At 39.8% G+C, this 23,842-nt stretch overlaps 1 protein-coding gene across 1 annotated transcript in view; it reads left to right on the top strand.

Annotated features, from left to right (window-relative positions):
• The first annotated feature begins 777 nt into the window (after positions 1–777).
• The window catches only part of LOC139580473 (CUB and sushi domain-containing protein 1-like), a 451,300-nt gene continuing 428,235 nt past the window's right edge, over positions 778–23,842 (top strand). The window contains exon 1 of the mRNA XM_071409207.1: positions 778–1,156. Within this exon, the coding sequence (XP_071265308.1) occupies positions 1,090–1,156 (67 nt within the window). The 5' untranslated portion in view covers positions 778–1,089. The remainder of the gene's footprint in view (positions 1,157–23,842) is intronic.

The following is a 23,842-nucleotide window of genomic DNA, read 5'->3' as shown; positions in this document are numbered from 1 at the left end:
TCATTTTGGCAGTGATCATTTATGTAGTAATGACCACGTGAAAAGCCAAACACAAATTGTGATCTAGCCTATTTGAACATTTGAAATTGGATAAGTTTTCTTCCATTGGTTACCTATCCAGGAAAATGCCACCTTTTTGCTCCCATTACAGCAATCCGGGTAGTGTAGGCTAACCTAGTAAAAATAAATTGACTAGAGTACTTTATAATCGAATAGATCCAAGTAAACATCCGCCTTGTAAAGGGAATCCCAGCTTCAGTCATCCACACCTTCTGAAACAGAAGTGCATTAATGAAATATAATGATGTCTATGTACGTTTTAGTAGGTTACCTAACCAAATGGAGGGAGCATAACATTGGTGATAGTGAGAGAGTGATGATATTATGTAGTGTTACATTAACTGTCTATAAAGCAGCGATGTTTACACTGCTTACATACTGGGCAAACGTTAAACCATCAACACCTAGGCTACACACAACAATCCTTTGCATATGAATTTGATCGGATATGTAACGGGTGTATCAATTTACACGTGTGATCTAGTGAATTTTGTTTTATTCTTAGGGTTCGTGTAAAGCAGAAACGTACAAAATATCAATATAAAAACATGTAATTTTTGTTGGTTACAGTGTCGCCACTTGGTCTAGTGACTAGTCGATATTACGGCGCTAACATGCGTTTCACTGGGTTGTATGCATTTGCACCTGCGTTTCTTCAGAATGGTAGGCTACCAGTCTCAAAGTTGCGGTGAAGGCACTCAGATTGATTTACAATTCCCCTGCATCATATATGATGGTTGAGTCCAACTCCTTCCGTTGGATACAGGCACCCTCTATTCGTTCCTCTCTTGCAATCTCCTAGTTGCCTACGCATTCTGTCTTTATACTTGCATCCAGGAAACCTATTTGGGTCTCATCTCTACAATCTCGTATCTCTGCAGTAGCCTTTCTTGATGATATGAGAGCTAATATAGGCGAATCCCTGCACCATAGGCGTCACATCTTCTTGCCAAAGCTGGATCTCTATGCATTTTTGTGATCGTTGAACAAAACCCAAGAAACCGGTGGCTGCGTGGAATAACAACGAACATGACTGCGATGGGGAAATTTAAGCATACCCTGCTTATTTTTGCAGGTCTGATTACCGCAGCTAACGGTAAGTTACTCCATATGTGGAGTTTGCTCTCTATAGATGTGACTCTGTCATAAATCTTGTTCGATGTGTTTAACGAAAACGTCAATGATAATCTGACGTTTAATAGTTTGAGAAAAACTTGCATGTGGGCAATTTATCCAGAAGCAAAACGTTTCACAATTACGGTGACTTAACGCCTGATTAATACTTGTGGTTTATTGTGTATTTTGATGGTAGTCCATGGTTAAATTACAATTTAGGCTTAATTTCAGTTTCTATGTAAGCTTATGACTGAAACCTGACGGTCGGTCTCATTCCTGCTTTTCTGAACGAGACTGGCATGCCGTTGCACAAGTGGCTCATCAATAGCGCCTTTATAGGTTTTACATTTTATTTAGCCCAGGCGGTGTCTGTGCCCCCCAATGGTTTTAAGTGTTTTAAAAAGCCACATTTGAGTGAAAGAAACAATGATGGTGACATACTTTTGTGTCACCTTGGCCTCCACAGAGGTTTCATGATTAGGCTATCATTTTCATTACCATTAATATTCCTCTAGCCTAATTATTCATGATTCGTTATCAGCCTGTTATTTATTGTTTCTTCACCATGGATTGTAAATCATTGCCATACACTTGTGCAAATAATTCCCCCTGTAATATTGCAGTGGTTTTATTATTCTCATATACGTTTCATTGCCATTATTGGAATAATAATGTAGGCCTATTTGAATTGTGTGTACTTCTTATTGGAGACTATTTTGGTTCCTATGAGTTATTTTTTGATCATATCTATAGGTTTTGTGTAATTTAGTTGAAATACTGTATCTTTAATGGTAAACCACAGAGGTACAGTGATGGGCAATTCATGAATATTTGTAATGGTTAAGAATATATTGCTAGTAATGAAAACACATAGATGACTTGGCAAATAGGCCATCATCATTGACTTTCTCTCAATAATACCTCTTAAAATGACAGTTTCAATCACCTAAATGTAATTGAAGGGGATAACCAGTTCAGGGGCCACAGTTGAATATTGAATATATTAGAAGCATCTGTAGTCATAGCTAGCTGGCTGCTACGCATTTCTGAACCAGATGTGAATTCCGATCTTGCTTTGACAATTGGCAGTGATGATAATGACATGCCTCAGTTTCAAATTCGTAGGCTATTTGGGATGCTACAATCTACCCTAATATCCAAAGTTTATCCATGAAAAAACCCTCTGGAACACATGTTGACAAGGGAGGTTCACTGCATAGGTTGTTGTACAATAACATCTGAATATTGGTGATTCAACATTGTTTCACTTGTGTCATCAAAACTAGACTTTTACCATAACACCAGGTAACATAGCAACCTCAGCAGCATATGACTATATGACTGTTTTTATTGCTGTCTGTGAGTGACAATTGTTTTGTAGCAGCCTAACCACAGACCTTGTACATTCTCTCAATGTAGTCTCAATGTTAGTCTCACGTAGTAAGGCCATGGAATCACCCTGGAATTGCACATGCGGGCTACATGTTTCTAAATTGAGGAGTGTCTGAATCTCTAAACACAACATCCACGGCACGCTTACAGGTCATAGGCCTGCCTCCTGACATAGAGTGAACCCCTGACTTCTACCTTCATATTTTGTCTTACAATTGATAGTGAAGTGCAGTGTCATCACCACTCCCACCCACCCACCCACTCCTGCAGCCATATTAGGCAAGATCACATGCTTGTTCTGATGCATTTGGATTCTAGGTCTTTCTATAAACCAGGGTACCAGTGAGGATTTCCTACAATGGACAACTTGTTACAGCTGTTGATAAGTCATCGATAATAATCAGCCAATTTTTTGTATGTCATTACATTAAGATATAAGGGCAACATAGCTACAGTATATTCAATGAAATTCACCTACGTTTAACCCTTTCTCATGGTTGGTGTCTTGACGGATTTGTCCAAAATTGTGTGACATAAACCATTACTTTTCTGTCCTTTCATTTATGGCAGTGTAAATTGCCCTTTTATCATACATTAATCAGTTAAATTAGACATAGAATTTTAACCCTGTAATAATCCTGGATCTTGCTGTCTGACAGTTTTTTGTAAAGAGATTTCAGAAATGCAGTGTAACTACGTAACATTTCGTGTCTCCTTATGTTATGGGATGGAAACAGTTTTCATAGGCACACAAATCCCCCAAAATATATGCCATTGCAAAATCTAATGCTTGTACCCGAAGGAGTCACCTTATCTTGATACTTAAAACCTAAATCGATACTGTCATTAATGTGGTTCTTCAATAATTATGCACAACACATGTTGGATGCACATTTGGTGTCCAGCTGATTAGTTACGCTGTGATATTTTCACACTTCATCATCTGATCCAGGAAGGAATTTTCCAAATAAGTGACGAACAGCTGTTGTGATAGTGCATGCGACACAACAACAGCCCAAGTGCTGGAATCCACGGTTGTGGTTGTGCCTGGATCCACGTTGGATCTAATCATTGATGTTGATCATCTGTTGTTTTCTATGTGATTTACAGCAGGGTCTCGTTAGATTTAACAGAAAAAACATCAAGGTAATGAGTTCATGTTTCCATAGTATGTTTTTGTACCTTGGATTAACACCAAGGCTACTGTGTTCAATTGTGTAGGAAAGACTTTTGCACCACACCCAAAGCTATTCCTATTCATTATTCTGGATAAAATGACAACAAATTACATTGCCTAGTGGGCTTATTCACAACATCTGGTAATGAAATAACATGACACATGTTTTTCATGTTAGACCTGCAATTTTAAACAATACAAGGGCTTAGCCGTGGGAAGTAGGGGTGCTGAGGGTGCTTTTTGAAGAATCCACAAAAGTAGTTCACTTTACTAGTCCTGTATTAGCGGACCGACATAGATGTCACGCCCTGACCTTAGTTATCTTTGTTTTCTTTATTATTTTGGTTAGGTCAGGGTGTGACAAGGGTGGTATGTGTGTTTTTGTCTGGTCTAGGGTTTTGTATGTCTAGGTTGTGTGTGTAGTCTAGGCATACGTAGGTCTATGGTGGCCTGGATTGGTTCCCAATCAGAGGCAGCTGTTTATCGTTGTCTCTGATTGGGGATCCTATTTAGGTTGCCATTTTCCAGTTTGGTTTGTGGGTGATTGTTTATGTGATGTTGCATGTCTGCACTCGTTATAATTAGCTTCACGTTCGTTTAGTTATTTTGTATTAGTTTGTTTATTGTTCTTCGTTATCATTAAAGAAGATGTATTCACATCACACGCTGCACTTTGGTCTCCTTCGTATGACGAACGTGACAGAATCACCCACCAAAAAAGGACCAAGCAGCGTGGTAACCAGGAGCAGAGGGTTCTGGACTCCTGGACTTGGGAGGAGATACTGGAAGGCAAGGGAACCTGGGCACAGGCTGGGGAATATCGCCGTCCCAAGGAAGAACTGGAGGCAGTGAAAGCTGAGCGGCGGCGATATGAGGAGGTAGCACGGCAGCGCGACAGGCACGAGAGTCAGACCCAATTTTTTTTTTGGGGGGGGGCACACGGGGGAGTGTGGCGGAGTCAGGTTTTAGACCTGAGCCCACTCCTCGTGCTTACCGAAAGCAGCGTTGTACTGGTCAGGCACTGTGTTCTGCGGTCAAGCGCACAGTGTCGCCAGTACGCGCTCATAGCCCGGAGCGCTATAGGCCAGCCCCCCGCAAGTGCCATGCGAGAGTGGGCATCCAGCCAGGGCGTGTTGTGCCGGCTCAGCGTGTCTGGTCTCCGGTACGCCGTTTCGGCCTAGGGTATCCTGCGCCGGCTCTGCGTACTGTGTCTCCGGGGCGCTGGGAGAGTGCAGTGCGTCCTATGCCTGCGCTCCGCCTGTGCCGGGTGAATGTGGACATTGAGCCTAAGGGAGAGGTGCGAGTAGTATGCACCAGATCTCCAGTGCTCCCCCACAGCCCGGTTCCACCTGTGCCTGCACTCTGGAGGGTCCGGGCTAAAGTCGTCATCCAGCCTGGAGGAGTGGTGCCAAGGCTGCGCACCAGAGCTCCAGTGCTCCCCCACAGCCCGGTCCATCCGGTGCCTCCTCCACGCACCAGGCCTCCTGTAGGTCTCCCCAGCCTGGTGGGTCCTGTGGCAGCCCCACGCACCAGGCTGTCTCTCTGTCTCCTTCCTCCAGGTTCTCCCGTCTGTCCTGAGCTGCCAGAGCCGCCCGTCTGTCCTGAGCTGCCAGAGCCGCCCGTCTGTCCTGAGCTGCCGGAGCCGCCCATCTGTCCTGAGCTGCCGGAGCCGCCCGTCTGTCCTGAGCTGCCGGAGCCGCCCGTCTGTCCGGAGCCGCCCGTCTGGCCGGAGCTGCCGGAGCCGCCCATCTGTCCGGAGCTGCCGGAGCCGCCCGTCAGTCAGGACGATAAAACGACAACGATAAACAGCTGCCTCTGATTGGGAACCAATCCAGGCCACCATATACCTACATATGCCTAGACTACACACACAACCTAGACATACAAAACCCTTTGTTTTCTTTATTATTTTGGTTAGGTCAGGGTGTGACAAGGGTGGTATGTGTGTTTTTGTCTGGTCTAGGGTTTTGTATGTCTAGGTTGTGTGTGTAGTCTAGGCATACGTAGGTCTATGGTGGCCTGGATTGGTTCCCAATCAGAGACAGCTGTTTATCGTTGTCTCTGATTGGGGATCCTATTTAGGTTGCCATTTTCCAGTTTGGTTTGTGGGTTATTGTCTATGTGATGTTGCATGTCTGCACTCGTTATATTTAGCTTCACATTCGTTTTGTTATTTTGTATTAGTTTGTTTATTGTTCTTCGTTATCATTAAAGAAGATGTATTCACATCACACGCTGCGCTTTGGTCTCCTTCGTATGACGAACGTGACAGTCCTGTATTAGCGGACCGATATAGATGTCTTCAGCGCTGGGACTTTACTAGTCCTGTATTAGCGGACCGATATAGATGTCTTCAGCGCTGGGACTTTACTAGTCCTGTATTAGCGGACCGATATAGATGTCTTCTGCGCTGGGACTTTACTAGTCCTGTATTAGCGGACCGATACAGCCATCTGTAGTGCAATTTTTTTAAAGCTGCAGACCGTTCTCCTGCTCACTTATAATTATCTGTGATTACATTTTTTATCCGTTTTTGTGAGATGTTTACACGTTTTCGTTTGTTTCTCTCTGATTCAATTGAAGGGTGTTGCGCTACTCTGTTGCAGTAAATCCACGTGTGGTTATTATTAGGATGACAACATCTAATGCTGGCTTCAACTTGGCTTTCCATACAAATCCTTCCATTAAAAAAGGAACATGGTTTTTGCTCACTTTCTCATTATAAAAACAGTGATGGTGAGATTCAAATAGTGAGATTAATGCTGCTGCTATTCCTGGCTTTATTATGTGTGCCTGCGTCAGCCACATAGGGTACAGAAAAATCTGCATCCATCCAATCTATTTAGTCACCATGTCCACATTATTGTTACATATTGTAGAATGTAATATTAATTTGAATATCAATGCACTGGCAAGGCCAAACAAACAAGGTGTGTGTGTGGGGGGGAAGGGTCTATATTAGGCTCTATATGTACGATTATTTACATTTTATAATTGTATAAAATTGAGGTCCTTAAATTACAATTAAGTCCTTTAAGAAGTCTCTGAAGTCCTGAACTTGACTTATCAATGTCTGTATGAACCCTGCTTAAAGGATGTATAGTCCTATGTTGTTGCATAGGTGGAATTATGGGCCAGTTTGCATGTATTCACTTTTATTTCTCTCACACATTGGCCCCATTATTTATAAAAACACCCATATCTGGTCATAATGAGAACTTTGACCGACTCTCACAATACTTGATCAAATGATCTCATTATCACTCCAATTCTTCTATATTTAATTAATTTGTCTGAACTCACCCCTCACATGCTAACTTCCTGATAAATATATTTTTTTGATGCAGCAATCGTCATAGTAAAGGGAAGATTTGGTACTTTGTATTCATCATCTCTCCATGTTGGTTATTTGATGTAGTGCAGCTGGCATTTCCATAGAAATAGAGGACTTAACCCAAATGGTTTGTTTATACTCATAATAATCTAGTTTGAAATGGCACAATGACAAAGGTTAAATATTTAATTTGGGTTCAGTAAGACTGTGATGGCCTCCTCTTACAGTAGGCTAGCATCCTTAGCCCCGGGATGCTGTTAAAGGACGAGTTTAGGAGTCGCCGGCAAGGCAGTCGCCATTTTAGATTTTTCATTCTTTCACCTTCATTACAGCGTTGGTACTCATTTATCCAGACTGATACGCATATGAAGCTTCTACTTTCTGCACAGAGGGCCTAGTGTGCATGAACCATACGTCAAACACTGGTTTTTCGACTCCCATAATATTTTGGGGAGGAGTGACACGGTTTCCAGGGGAATTAGCGATGCTGCAGGCATTTTCAATGGTTCCCAGGCTTGTGAAAGAACCATTAGTTTTGTCACAGCTGTGCCATCAGAGATAATGACAATGACTGCTGCTATGCCTTGTTGAAAGGCATGTGGGGACTTTGGACGGACAAGGACTAATTCATCTTGTTTTATCAGGCAGGATGTTACAGATTATTTGAAGAAAACGCATCATACACATTTCCGACCTATATCATTGCAATACCATGAATATGTTTATGGTAAACAAATGCGTGTTTATTAACTTCTCCATATGATAGAAAGTAAGCTCCTTGAGTCACTGAAATTCTAGACTCAACTGTTTGCCTACAATGCACAGATGGAGACCATATGATGGGGGCAGAGATGTGTAGGCAACAGCTTTAGAGGGCTACAAAAATCAATTTGTTGCAATTATTTGCCAATATATGTGCAACGACCTTGTATTAAAAAGGTGAAATTACTGTAAAAACCTATTTACATTGAGGCTGTAACACAAGCAGGGTGGTAACTTAATTTGCCAACAAAACTTGTGCTTGATTGTCCAATGCAGATACATGGTGACAATTACATGACATTGGGTCGTTACCAAACTACAAGACATTGTGAATCCGTGAGACCATAAGCCTTGCATGCAAATGTGACATTCTAGACCTTGAGAGAGTGCAGTCATAGCAAGGCACTTGTTAATTGAAACCGGTTGACCTTGTTGATTTGTGAAACAGCCTAATTAAGCAGAAATAGTGCCGTTATTAGAAAGGTAGCGTCAGTCCTTTACCTCATTTCTACTTCTGGAATGTGTCAACTGGATATTTTCCTGTGGCTATAGTCCTTTTGAACATGACTCTTAAAAATGATCTGGGTTGGACATTGTTCGTATAGTTTTGAACAGCTGACCTATACATAACTAAAATATAAAACGTAACATGTAAAGTGTTCAATATACACAAAAAAGCTTATTTCTCTCAAATTTTGTGCACAAATTTGGTTACATCCCTGTTAGTGAGCATTTCTCCTTTGCCAAGATAATCCATCCACCTGACAGGTGTGGCATACTGTATCAAAAAGCTGATTAATTTGTATGATCGTTACACAGGTGCACCTTGTGCTGGGGCCAATAAAAGGCCGCTCTAAAAGATGCAGTTGTGTCACACAACAAAATGCCACAGATGTGTCAAGTTTTGAGGGAGCGTGCAATTGGCATGTTGACTGCTGGAATGTTCACCAGAGCTATTGCTAGAGAATTGAATGTTCATTTCTCTACCATAAGGTGCCTCCAACATCGTTTTAGAGAATTTGGCAGTACGTCCAACTGGCCTCACAATTGCAGACCACATGTCACCACGCCATCCCAGGACCTCCACATCCGGCTTCTTCACCTGCGGGATCATCTGAGACCAACCACCTGGACAGCTGATGAAACTGAGGAGTATTTCTGTTTGTAATAAATCCCTTTTGTGGGGAAAAACTAATTCTGATTGGCTGGGCCTGGTACCCCAGTGGATGGGCCTGGCTCCCAAGTGGGTGGGCCTATGCCCTCCCAGGCCCACCCATTGCTGTGCCTCTGCCCAGTCATGTGAAATCCATAAAATAGAGTCTAATGAATTTATTTAAATTGGCTGATTTCCTTATTTAAACTGTAACTCAGTAAAATTGTTGCATGTTGCATTTATATTTTTTTCAATATACAGTACCAGTCAAAAGTTTGGACACCTACTCATTCAAGGGGTTTTTCTTTATTTTTACTATTTTCTACATCGTAGAATAATATTGAAGACATCAAAACTTTGAAATAATACAATATATTTTAGATTTTAGATTCTTCCGAGTAGCCACCCTTTGCCTTGATGACAGCTTTGCACACTCCTGGCATTCTCTCAACATGCTTCATGAGGTAGTCAACTGGAATGCATTTCAATTAACAGGTGTGCCTTGCTAAAAGTTAATTTGTGGATTTATTTTCCTTAATGCGTTTGAGCCAATAGTTGTGTTGTGACAAGGTAGGGGTGGTATACAGAAGATAACCCTATTTGGTAAAAGACCAAGAACAGCTAAAATATGCAAAGAGAAACGACAGTCCATCATTACTTTAAGACATGAAGGTCAGTCAACCCAGAACTTTTCAAGAATTTTGAAAGTTTCTTCAAGTGCAGTCACAAAAACCATCAAGCTTCAAGATTAAACTGGCTCTCATGAGGACCGCCACAGGAAGGAAGACTCAGAGTTACCTCTGCTACAGAGGATAAGTTCATTAGAGTTACAAGCCTCAGAAATTACAGCCCAAATAATTGCTTCACAGAGTTCAAGTAACAGACACATCTCAACATCAACTGTTCAGAGGAGACTGTGTGAATCAGGCCTTCACGGTTGAATTGCTGCAAAGAAACCACTACTAAAGGACACCGATAATAAGAAGAGACTAGCTTGGGCCAAGAAACACGAGCAATGGACATTAGACCAGTTTAAATCTGTCCTCTGAGAATTTTGGTTCCAACCGCCGTGTCTTTGTGAGATGCAGAGTAGGTGAACGGATGATCTCTGCATGTGTGGTTCACACTGTGAAGCATGGAGGAGGAGGTGTGATGGTGCTTTGCTGGTGACACTGTCAGTGATTTATTTAGAATTCAAGGCACACTTAACCAGCATGGCTACCACAGCATTCTGCAGCGATACGCCATCCCATCTAGTTTGCGCTTAGTGGGACTATCATTTATTTTTCAACAGGACTATGACCCAAAACACACCTACAGGCGGTGTAAGGGCTATTTGACTAACAAGGAGAGTGATGGATTGTTGCATCAGATGACCTGGCCTCCACAATCACCCGACTACAACCCAATTTCGATGGTTTGGGATGATTTGGACCACAGAGTGAATGAAAAGAATCCAACAAGTGATCAGCATATCCTTCAAGACTGTTGGAAAAGCATTCCAGGTGAAGCTGGTTGAGAGAATGCCAAGAAAGTGCAAAGCTGTCAACTAGGCAAAGGGTGGCAACTTTGAAGAATGTAAAATATAAAATACGTTTTGATTTGTTTAACACTTTTGCTTATTACATGATTCCATATCTATTATTTCATAGTTTTGATGTCTTCAATATTATTCTACAATGTAGAAAATTGTAGAAATAAATTAAAACCCTTGAATGAGTAGGTGTGTCCAAACTTTTGACTGGTACTATACATTTTTTCTTTATCCAGAGTGACATAAGGTCTGTAATTTCCTGGTTTCTAAAATTCTAATGGTTCGCTTAATTTCAGTTTGTGACAAAACAACCAAGTATTGTGTTGAGAATCATTGTACCATCTAAACCTCTGTGAAATAAATTTAAAATAACAAAAAATATTGTATTTTCAGCTGTTTGAAGCTGGTGTACAAAAGATGCAAAAACAAAACTTTAGAATGGGAAGCATAGAAATAGAGCACATACAACATATCTACTGCTTCTCAGACTTGCTTTCAATGAGAATGAAAGATCTATAACACACATTTCTATGAATTTGGTCAGGTCACCCAGAAAGTAAAATATTGCAGCTTTAAGTGCCTTGTTCAAGGGCTCTGGAATTCAAACCTTTCGGTTACTGACCCAACGCTCTTAACTGTTTGGCTACATGCTGACATGTCTGCCATGCATCTTGTGTATCAGTTTAATTTAGCTCACATCAGCATTAACACTCATGAACGTCCATTGAATCTTTACCTCTTGCTATTTTGTATTTGTATTTATTCTACTAAAGCACTCTTCAAGACAGACTTAACCAAACTTAGTATAAAACAAAGAAGGCTATACATGTAGTTTATTGCTGGTGCTTTTTTACACGTATACTAAATGCTTTGAGTTTTGTCAGTGATTTTGGAAGATACACATAGAACACATACACTGTTCTACAAAGAAAAACATTTGAATGAATAGAAACATCTACAATTCTTAGAGTCAAGAAGCATAGCTTTCCACACCATTTTAGACTCTAAATTGTGTAATCACTCAAATAGAATCCTATTTATAGGTATACACTTTCCATTGAAAAACATTGATTAGACAGATGGATGCAAAGTTGAGAGCCAAAAACATACATTATTTAGCAGACAGCTGGCTCTATGTGACAGCAGAATCTTTTATTTTGAGTTTGTGACAGCCACCCCATCTCCTATACAAAGTAATGGAGAGTTTTGTGACTTCAAAAATAGTTCCCTGTCTAGTTATTTCCCTTGGTTGTGCATTAGGTTGGAGGCCCACTTAATATAATGCATTTAAAAAGACCCCTCTCATACATGTATAACCAATAAGGCCATTTGCATTTAAAAGCGTCCAGAGTCAGCAGATATCGTGAAATGAACACGTGAAATGTTCTAAAAAACTTTTATTGTGATCACGTGATCTTATGTGAAGTTAATGTGATAACGTGACAACATGTAAAGCAAAATGTGATAACATGAAACTACATACAGTATGTGAAAACGTGATCACATGTGAAGTGTTCCAAAAACACATTTTCACATGATTTCATGTGAAATTTCATGCGAAATCATGTGATTTTTCCACATGTGAAATTATGTGGTTTTTCTGTACAGGTTATGGAGACCAGGGGCAGAATAGAAAAAAAGTCTACATGGTTTGGAATTCAGAAAATATGCATTTTAATTAAGTGGCTGTTTGGTACAGTTTAGGGATGATATTGTCATTTTGAAGTGGTTTCCTACCATTCGGGATGTACGGTATATGATAATTGGAATGGTTCAGAGGAGAAATTTGAGGCATTTAAAATGACTCTGTCAATCATTCACTCCATTGTGTAGTGTACTTTACATTGCCATATGAGTGAAGTGCTTTGCAGTGGATGTGTGGTGGAGGAATGCTTCTGTTGCATTCATTTGACATTCATATTTTATAGGCTTTAAATGGATTGTGGTTTCTGAAATAACCACTGGGAATTGTGAAATGTCCCATGGTCAAAGTCGTCTCATTGGTTGAAATTGAGGTGCTTTAACGTCAAGGCTCCAAGACTTCGCTAACACACTTAAGGCATACAGGTAATATGCATGACGATGCAGTCATCATACATTCTAAAAATGGTCAGCATTCAAAAGTATCAACATTGCCACATGGAAATGAACATAGGACTGGGAGAATTTAGTGGTTGTTGTCTTCTGGTGAGTTAAGAGACAGTTTTAGCAATACACTCTTAGAAAGAAAGTTTATTTTGGCTGTTCCCATAGGAGAACCCTTTTGAAGAACCCTTTTTGGTTTCAGGTAGAACCATTTTTGTTCCACGTAGAACCCTATTGGGTTCCATGTAGAACCCTTTCTACAGAGGGTTCTACCTAGAACCAAAAATCGTTCTACTTGGAACCATAAAGGGTTCTCCTAGGGGACAGCTGAAGAACCCTTTTGGAACCCTTTTTTTCAAGAGAGAAGGTTTACTGTGGTTAGATGCAAAACCATTCCTGACAGGAAGATGCAGGCTAGGCATACTCAATACATTTTATGGGTGTCACTCAGGCTATTTATAACTACCATGAACCATTTATAACTATGGACATGTTCAAAGGTTTATGAGTACTTGACGGGAAGTCTCATTGGTTGCGGTAGATGCCATAGTTCTGTAAGAATATTGTGATGATATTTCAGTTGCTTTATTTCTCCTTTGGTTTATTTTGAGATTCAGTGTATGGTTAACCCAGGGCGGTGAGGCTCAGGGTGCATACTAAGCACAAGAACAGTGAATTCTCATGTGACCTTGCTGGTGTGTCCACACAGCTGTTCAGGGTAATACTTCATGTATAAATCAGTTCAAAGTAGGGCCTACTCCAAAATTCAGAGAAATGTGATGTATCAGAATACCTTTATTTGCCAAGTATATTTAAACATACCCGGAATCTGACTTAATGACAGGTCCTTCCAGCAATAGACAATGTACAGACAGAATACAGACACAAAGTCAACATACAGAATATACGTACACTATAAGTACATTGAACATAAAACATTAAACTCCGGAGTAAATATAGATGTAGGCCTACAGTATATTTAGCAAAAAGACAAACTGTATTCTAGTTCTTTAGCCTTTAGAGTCCTCCTAACTAGTCAGATATGAAGAGGTTCTCCTGACCTCTCCTTTAGAGTCCTCCTAACTAGTCAGATATGAAGAGGTTCTCCTGACCTCTCTTTTAGAGTCCTCCTAACTAGTCAGATATGAAGAGGTTCTCCTGACCTCTCTTTTAGAGTCCTCCTAACTAGTCAGATATGAAGAGGTTCTCCTGACCTCTCTTTTAGAGTCCTCCTAACTAGTCAGATATGAAGAGGTTCTCCTGACCTCTCCTTTAGAGTCCTCCTAACTAGTCAGATATGAAGAGGTTCTCCTGACCTCTCTTTTAGAGTCCTCCTAACTAGTCAGATATGAAGAGGTTCTCCTGACCTCTCCTTTAGAGTCCTCCTAACTAGTCAGATATGAAGAGGTTCTCCTGACCTCTCCTTTAGAGTCCTCCTAACTTGTCGGATATGAGAAGTCTGCGTTTCCTATTTAGGCAGTGTGCAAGTACTTCTTGCGTGACGTCAGAATTTGAGAAAGGAAATGAGGTTGAGAAACAAGTGTGATGAATCCAGACTCATTTCTGATACCTATTAATAGCTATTACAAAGTACTAGCTAATCTCTTGTGCTTTGAACAGTTGATTCAATTTTACAACCTGTCTGGAACACTTAGAATCAGATTAGACACATTAGAGTATTTTTTGCTGTTGCAGAATAGCGGTTTTGTCAGTAATGTCATGGATATAAGCAACTGCATTAGTGAGTAGTCAGGAAAATCAAAGTTGGTCACTTTCAGTAGCATATTGGCTAATATCAGCACTAAACATCAAACATTTAATAAGCAACATATGTAGAGATCCTCCTCCTCACAAGTTGTGGGCCTTTGCAAAAATACAGCATAACACATATGCATGAAATTGTAGTTTTTAACTGAAAATGTGATCATCTCACCCATTCTGATTGCACTGCAGAAAATAGCTCAGCGTCCTGAAATCATTTATTTGGTAAAATGGGAAGAGAACGTTGAAGACATCTGATTTCAATGGAGGAAGTAATTGAGCTAAATTTAGAGTCCATTAAAAACTCATGCACTTAACAGCTTTAGCTGTTCTGCAATACGTAGTCAGTGACAGAATCATAATCTGACATCACACCCACACAACATTCTGGTGACTAAATCTTAAATCAGTCTCATCAAGAAGTTCTCACTTTAAGACTGAACTAGAGAGAGATGTGAGAAGCATCAGATGAGGCCCTGAATGGTGCTCTGGATACTGTACATTTACATCAATGTGTTTACTCCTGCTGCATCCCTTAAGTGCAATTTCAGCCATCAGCATTGTACTATGTGTTGGGCTTACCTGTGTACGCAAATAGAAATGGATAATTTAATTAGCTGTGAATGCAACTTTAGATCATTGTCTCTATATGAAAGAAAATAGATCAACTGCAACACTTGGTTGTCAACTGTCAATCTCTCTCTCCAAAATCTGCTAAGTATCAAAGAGTAAGAGTCATCACGCGTGATAAAAATTGTGGTGCTTCTGGACAATTCTTTGACACCTTCAGTAGAGAACTGAGGACAACTGCAGTGTTTCACAATAGAATAGAACAGGCATTGTTAGTGCTATGTTGTCCATGCAGGCAGCACAGATGTATTGACAGTAATTGGAACCAGAGATCTGAGGGTATGAGAATCGCAAAAAGAAAAGCTTCAGGAGAGGCTTACGTAACACTTCAAGAAAATGCCAGCAACCTAATCAAAATTCTCTAAAGGGCAGAAATATTGCCAAAAATAGGAGTTGCCAGCTGCTTGGTATTTGACATTTACCTTTTGAAGGTGGATTTTACTAGCCTCGCAAGCCGCTGATCTTGCGAGCTTACATGAATGTTCGCCGCAGCGAACATTCATGTAAGCTCACAGGATCAGCAGCTTGCAAGGCTAGGATTTTACTGGACTATTGCAACTTTCTCCTCAACTTTTTAGGGAGTGTTTCAAATATTCTACTACCCTCTTAAAATATTGTACTCCATGAACATGCTTTCTTGTGTAAGTACTTAAGAAATACCACATCTAGTCGTTTGGTCGACTAGTGTGAAGTGAAGTTCCTTTCAGTGTGCTGAGGTAACAGGTAATCTGAGAAACAGTGGCAATAGCAGTTAAACTGGAAGGTGTTCTGATTGGCTTCTCCAGAGATACCATCACTACATTATTCCGTTTTCTACCTCCCTATTTCCTGCCTTTGCTCCTGAAAATGTTCAATACAAACCTACCTGTAGTACTAATGTGAGCTGTGAGATGTGACTACATTGACCCCTTTTATGCAGTCAAATGACCTAGTGGCCTCATAGGTGGAATGTTTATCATTTCATAATTAATCAACTTTATTTTAAATAATCCACAAAAAAATCTGGTGTTTCTATATCAAACGGTTTTGTTATATTTCAGTCTTCTGTGATGTCTTCTGTATATTAAGTGTAATATTGGGACGCAAACTTAAAATGTAATACATTTCAACTCTATATCTGTAAAGGCAGTCATTGTTGTTCTCCTCCTCAGACGAGGAGGAGCATGGATCGGACCAAGATGCGGATTGGTGATTAATCATACTTTTAATGAAAACAGCAAACAAGACACTACAAAACTACAAAACAACAAACGTGCAAAACCGATACAGACCTATCTGGTGCAGAACACAAACACAGAGACAGGTAACAACCTACCTAAATATGACTCTTAATTAGAGGAACGCAAAACACCTGCCTCTAATTAAGAGCCATACCAGGCAACCCTAAACCAACATAGAAACACACAACATAGAATGCCCACCCAAAACTCACGCCCTGACCATCACACACATACAAAACAACAGAAAACAGGTCAGGAACGTGACAATATCTGACATGGTACAGTTGTCTTCTTTTTTTAAGACCATAACCATGTGTGTGAGGTGTTTACTTTTGTTTCAAAGTGGATTTGTTTAAGACTACCAAGAAACACTGTGTGACCCTGATTTAGCCCACTGCGGTAAGAGGTTAAAAGAGGAAAAAGTTAGCCCATTTCCTGGGGCCAGTTCAGAAAGCTTTACTCTTACCCAATGAGAGTACTATCCTGGAACTGGAATGTATTGAAACAGTGATGAATGCCCAGATTTCGTTAGATTTTCTGTTGTCTATTTCTCACAGTAAAAATGTGGATAAGGACACCCACCTATTGGCATGTTTGCAGTTAGAAATGGTAAAAGAAAATCCACCTCAATCTGGCCCACATCCATCATTGGAACAATCCAACTATGGCCACACTTCAATGACTAAGAACCTGAGCCTGGTTTGAGACACCAGGCTATTGGATACGTCTCAATACTTCTGTTTGATATTGGTAGGATATTTTTGATATGAAAACAAAATAAAAAAAATAAAACTGTCCTTTAGATCTGGTTCTGTTCACCAGTGACCAGAATAGATCCTACGCCAATTTTTGTGTCAGTCACAGTACATTTGGTCCAGACATATTCCACACTTTTTGTGACTTTATTCCATGCAAAAAATAACCAAGCACTTTTTCTGATTACTACTTGTATCATTTTGTTGTCATTTGTCTCATAAAAGCAACAATTTACATTAACTTTAGCTAAGAAGTCATGGAGCATAAAGGCTACGTCAGATGTGGAAAGATTTGCAGACCACCTACTGTGATGCACCGAGATCTATCAACAGTCAGGAGGTGGTTTGTCTCCAGGGTATTCACTTAAAGTGTTTAAATGAATGTTTTTCTCGTATTTGAGCATCATTATTCCAAGAGTGAGCCCGGATGTCTTGTTTCAAGCCAGCTTGTGAGTAAAAGGTGCAACTGGTATGGATTGGATTCCCATCAAAGTCATGTTCCTCCTCTGATTTTACATTTTATTTATTTGACAGATTTATTTTGTAATGAAATGTTATTGATATTTGTTGAGGACAATTCTATATGCATATGTTGGAAACTTATGGTGATTTGCACAACACTATTTCTCCTTCTGAATCTACCAAGTTGTGAATCATAGCAGCTTGCGTTGCTTTCAGAGTCATATACTTTAAATGTATATTTTTGTAGCTACATTATGCCTCTACAATTGTCTAACGTTGAAGGTAGCTTTATTCAGTCAGTCTCAAGCACTAATAAAGCAGCAATCAGCAGTTGAAAGAATAGCAGTGCATCCCTGCCTCTGTTTTGGTAAAAAGCTGAGGGATAGGGCTTAAGAAATCTAACCACGTTCAAATTCATAGACAGAGCTATTGATGCAAGGACGGACCATCCATGAAATCAAAATTATAGTTTAACCATGTTTTGAGGTGTTTATTTTGTAGTGTTTATTTACATTTACTTTGTTGACAAACATTGGAGTAAACCAAGCTTACATTTTGAGTTCTGACAGTTGAACTTAGCTCATTAGGCATTTATAAGTTATATTCTTCAAGAATCAATGGGTACATCATTAATTTATAAGTCGAACAATGGATGTACTGTAGCAACTGCAGGGAGATGGTCATGATCTCCTTGTTGGATGCTTGTGTAACCACACATGTAGACATGCGTCAGAGGTGCTTTGGTGGTGACAGAGACAATGTTGAATGTACAGTATTCCTGTATAAACTTGAATTGATCCACACAGAAAAGATATGAAAGGGCAGAGAATCCCCTACATGTAATAATCCTGAGGGCCAAGGAGTGGCATCAAGAGGAGTGACAGGACAAATCCTGGCTAAGCCTGGTTTATGTGTTTTCTACAGGTTGTATCTGTCACCGGCTCCCTTTCAGGCCACAAAATACTTCCTGAATTGTTCTATTTTATACAGGGGTTCTGTTTAGTTGGCTTTATGGTGTAGAAAAATGTCCTTCATTTACTACCTTGAATGGTTAATATTTATACAGGATAAGCAGCAATAATGCATGTTGCTGCTGCCAAAGCCACAGCTTTAGTTGGTCCTGTACGAATGGATTATCCTACAACTTTGGAAACAGGAGATATCTTCATTGTTGTTCCCAAAAAGTCCTGCAACATTTTTCTTAGCTACTTAGCTAATCTGGCAGCAGCTAATCATAATGTGACAGCAGGCAGTACTTTTTGTTAATACTTGGTTTGAAATTCATAAAATTAGGTGGATTGTTAGTTTGCACAGTATAGGTGGGTTGTTCTTGAATTGTGGTGGCATTTGCATCCCTTGCCTTTGCAAACATGAAAAACACTTTAAAATGACAGTTACACATATTACATTTGAAAGAAAATGATTAGTTAATCACACCCTTTTAGTATGTCATACATTTGAGGATTCCATTGATAATTTGGTGTAAATACAAATTGTCACTTCATGTTACTTAATTGAAATGAAGGGAAATAACAGTTTGAGCAAAATGATTAATCATATCACTTTAGTGGTTGATTTTTAAAGGGTTGATGACCTTACACGGAACCCAAACCGGCTGCGGAAGTGCGCCATCGTGCATATATTTATTTTGTCCCCCTACACCAAACGCGATCACGACACGCAGGTTAAAATATCAAAACAAACAATGAACCAATTACATTAATTTGGGGACAGGTCAAAAAGCATTAAACATTTATGGCAATTTAGCTAGTTAACTTGCACTTGCTAGCTAATTTGTCCTATTTAGCTAGCTTGCTGTTGCTAGCTAATTTGTCCTGGGATATAAACATTTAGTTATTTTACCTGAAATGCACAAGGTCCTCTACTCCGACAATTAATCCACACATAAAACGGTCAACCGAATCGTTTCTAGTCATCTCTCCTCCTTCCAGGCTTTTTCATCCTTGAACTTATTGGGATTGGCATCTAAACTTTATAGTATTACTACGACGACCGGCAACACAGTTCATCTTTCAATCACCCACCTGGGTATAACCAATGAGGAGATGGCACGCGGGTACCTGCTTCTATAAACCAATGAGGAGATGGGAGAGGCAGGACTTGCAGCGCGATCTGCGTCAGAAATAGAAATTACTTCCATTTTAGCCCTTGGCATCGCAGACGCTAGTTGATGCGCGCGAGCAGTGTGGGTGCAATAATTGAATAACATAGATTTCTAAATTTATTTTGCAACGCTCGCACACCTGACGCGAGCGGTGTAGTCAGGGTATTAGCTTTCAGCATTTGTGGCCTCCATTTCAGAAAATCCTAATTTTTTACCAAAAATGTCTCATTGGTGTTACCATCATTGGTGTTCTCTCTCATACTGGTGACACAATGTTATCATAATGGTAAAAAAATATGTAAAGTTGTTAAGCTACCATATTAATTGATTTAGAATGGAAATATTTACAAAAATTCATTTAAATAGAAATCTAGAAACATTAAGTTCATTTTTCAAAGAATACAATGACTAAATGCCACCGTAATTCAAGAATGACCCAGGCCGTTGCCCAGGAGGTACCAATATGGCCGACAGGGCATTATGGGATCTTGTCTACGCGAATGTTTGATTAATGTCTGACTGACTTTGACACCAAGTCTGTATGACTGAGATTTGTCTGTCCCTGATACAACTTCCATGGATGCAGTCCATAGTAATTGGGCAAGAAGTTCAAGAAATCCCCTTCATATAAAGTTTATTATTGACAGATTTCTGCTGTGGTTTTCTGCTCCGTTACTGGAAGTAGAGAATATAATGACAACATAGTCCGAATGAGTAGTATGGCGCCTGTGAACCTTTGGCACTCTTGTTTCACAGTACACAGCACTCTACTGTGTAGCCGCATAAGAGCCCCCGGCAGCCGACCCAGCCAGGGACTGTGTTCACCACAATCTAATGAGCTGTCAGGGCAGAATTTATGGTTTAACACTGGCAATTTCTAAATTAAATTCACAGCTGCATGTAAATCGTCACGGCATTAAATACAAAGCGTGAGCTGGTTTATTACAAATGGCTGGAGAGAGGGTTGGCCAAAAGATTGGCTGACATTTGTAACAACACCATTGGATGCCAGGAGTCAGGTCATTGATAAATGTTTTTTTGATGTAAAACTGTTGTCAAATATACCTACTGCTTATTGAATACATTATGTTTTTAGGCCTTGAGTGTATGTTTTTTATGCGTTAAATGGAGACTTTAGAGAAAACAATTTTTTATTTAAAATATCTCCATAAGTAGTGCAACTGCAGGATGACCCTCTGAGTTCAATACCTCATTGCTTGGTGTGGAAAAAAGGTTGTGATCAGGAGAGAAAAAGTCACATTACCAGCCGTTCTTTTTAACGTAGATGTACAATATGGAGTAGTATGGAAGTACCTTGGAGCCGCTTTACTCAGCGTAGCCAGATCCAGCCCCCGGGTCTATTTGTACATGCAGAGTTTGTGTAGAAAGTAAATAGAGATACCAATATGATACAGCCACGCAGAATCATTCCACCTTGGGAACTGACATGGCAAACTAAGGGCTCCCTCTATTTCCTCTGATAAACATTGGAGTGTTATGAAACACCTTCCCTTATGAATCAAGTACATTTACATAATCCTGACTGAGACCCTGAAGGGCAATGTGTGTTACTGTATATGAATCAATAAAAATAACACCAAGTATAAATCACTTGGAGCTGAATCCTAATGTATGAATTTGTGTAAGTCATTCAGTGGTGTAAATAGGAGATTTACATATAAAGTCTCGTTACACACACATCTCATGTTCCTGTTCACACCTTTTTATCTGTAAAATGATTGATCTCAGGTTGTGTTTGCTGAATTGTAAGCGTTACAGGCGCAAAAGCCCAGAGCACTTGAATACAAAACAAAGCCATACCTATCCATAAAATATTAGTTTGAAATCTCAACTGTTTAGAATACAGACAAGGATTGTTTACATTTTGTGCTGTTTGAATTTTTCAATGCACAGTGATTGAATTACAACATTTTGTGGTAAAAGGTTTAACATCTGTCTGTTTCATGGCCTCAAGGCCAAAGGAGGAGATTATCTTAGCGGTTGATTTGCTACCCATGCAGTGATCTCACTGCCAAAGGTTGTTCATTATTCCCACATTGGAGAGATAGTTGTGTATGCAAGCAACATGCCTTTTATTAATGGCAGTAGTCAGTTCCCAGATACGGACATCAACTTGTGTAGACTCAGGCAATGCTGCGTTTACTCCTGGGCTGTTGTACACCAAGCAGCTTCTGACAGCCTTGTTTCATACTTAATTGGACTCCTATCACCGCAATTTACAGGAGATGAACTACTTCCTGTCTGTCTGGATACCACACTACAATGAGGAATAATTCTGCTTGGTGAGTGTTTCCTTTGGCCTTTCAGCTATGATTTTCGAGATGTGTGTGGATAGGTGAATGGCTCTCAAAAGGCAAATATGAAATGTCTCCACAACTCTTCCAGAAGGGAGATGGAGAGGGAAAGGGCCCTCTTGCAATAGGAAGAGAGACAGTACGCTACAGTGGGCTGTTCAGCTAATCTCCTTGAAATGATTAATACCATTATGTCGAGTGAGAAGGCTGATATCTATGTGGTTCTGGATTGTGCATTGTGAGTATGTGTGTGTGTGTGTGTATGTGTGTGTAGTGTAGCGAGGTCTGAATACAGTAGTAGTGGAGGACAGTAGGTGGTGGAGGAGGTGCACCTAATCCAATTCCCCAGAGGCGATCACAATCATTTTAATAACCTGACCTGAATGAGGTTGAAAATTGAAAGCACGCGAATAGTGCCATAAGCCATAGAAGCATACCTGAATGCTTCACATTTCATCGTCTACAGTATATTCCTGTAAACAAAGGGATATGGTTTCTATTAACTGTTGATTAGAGGCCACATCAACAGAATGAGGGCTGTGTAGGGAAGGGCAAGTATACAGATGTAGTATCTTTGAGCCAGTTTGCTACAGCAGGAAAATAATCCCGCCGCAACAGGAAATATGAATTATTATGTGGATTATAATTAATGGCCATTTTTGTATGGGTTGATAAATTTTTCGCTAGGGCAAATCAAGTCTGAATTTCGAAGGTGGAAATGGCACATTTTAGAAGCCTTTTTAAAACTCGGATACACTACAAGTTTGCATTTTCTGCTGTGCAGGAAATTTCTCAGCAACAAAAGAGTGATAAAATTAAGATCCTACATCTGTACTAATCATGTCGTCTGAGGACACATTCTAACAGGAATTTTAAATTGTTTCGAATGACTATTATGAATAATAACTATTAAGGTAAATTATGTACAACAGCCCATCCTCATGTTTGCAACATTGCAATTACTAGCACATTGTTCCTTAGGGTATCTCCATGTAATAACTGTCTTAGAGGGTAAATCTATCAATTTGAATACCAGCACTTTCATTTTGTAAAAAATTGATTAAAAAAACAATCAGGTTCAAGTAGGCATGAAGGAGAGGGAACCACATGACCCCCACTCAAAGTGTGCTGTTTTCAAGAAGGAAGAGAAACACATGACCCCCACTCAAAGTGTGCTGTTGTCAACAGGGAAGAGAAACACATGACTCCCACTCAAAGTGTGCTGTTTTCAACAGGGAAGAGAAACACATGACCCCCACTCAAAATGTGCTGTTTTCAACAGAGAAGGGAATTTGAAACATTTATTAACACACAGACAACTCAAACGGAGTGGTGGTAAAGGCCCTGGAGCTTAATATGGCTATCTTGGACATTTTAATCAATATAGAGCTCTCTATCAAAGGTTGTGAGCTTGAGAGAAAAGGGACAGGATGATTGTGTTGCTTTCTTGTCTTCGCCAAATGCACCATACTCTCTATACAATGGTACCAAGCTGAGAGAGTATTTGGAAAAAAATAAACAAGATTCAAGATAGATGTCGAGCAGACAGCCATGTTTTGTTTGACATTTCTATTTTGAAGGAGATATTCAGCTTTGGTCAACATGTGATTTGTTTGTAGTACTTTTAAAGCTTTTGTTTTGATATTTCTGATATACTGTCCCACAACAGCACATTTAAATATATAATAATAATAATAATATATGCCATTTAGCAGACACTTTTATCCAAAGTGACTTAGTCATGCAGTCATATATTTTGTATGTGTGGCCCTGGGAATCAAACCTACAATGCTGTGTTCTACCAACTAAGCCATACAGGACCACATTTGTTATGTATCTTCGTACTGATGGAAAATAATAATACAACGTGAACATGATTAATAGAGTATAGATTTTCTTTAATAATTTACCATGAACTAAAAATGTAATTAATTAAATATTTCCAAGAATAGATTTGAGGC

The sequence above is a fragment of the Salvelinus alpinus genome, chromosome 7, assembly GCF_045679555.1.
Source record: "Salvelinus alpinus chromosome 7, SLU_Salpinus.1, whole genome shotgun sequence".
Lineage (NCBI taxonomy): Eukaryota > Metazoa > Chordata > Actinopteri > Salmoniformes > Salmonidae > Salvelinus > Salvelinus alpinus.
The sequence above is the reverse complement of the archived record's forward strand: the minus strand, read 5'-3'. Positions and strand labels throughout refer to the sequence as shown.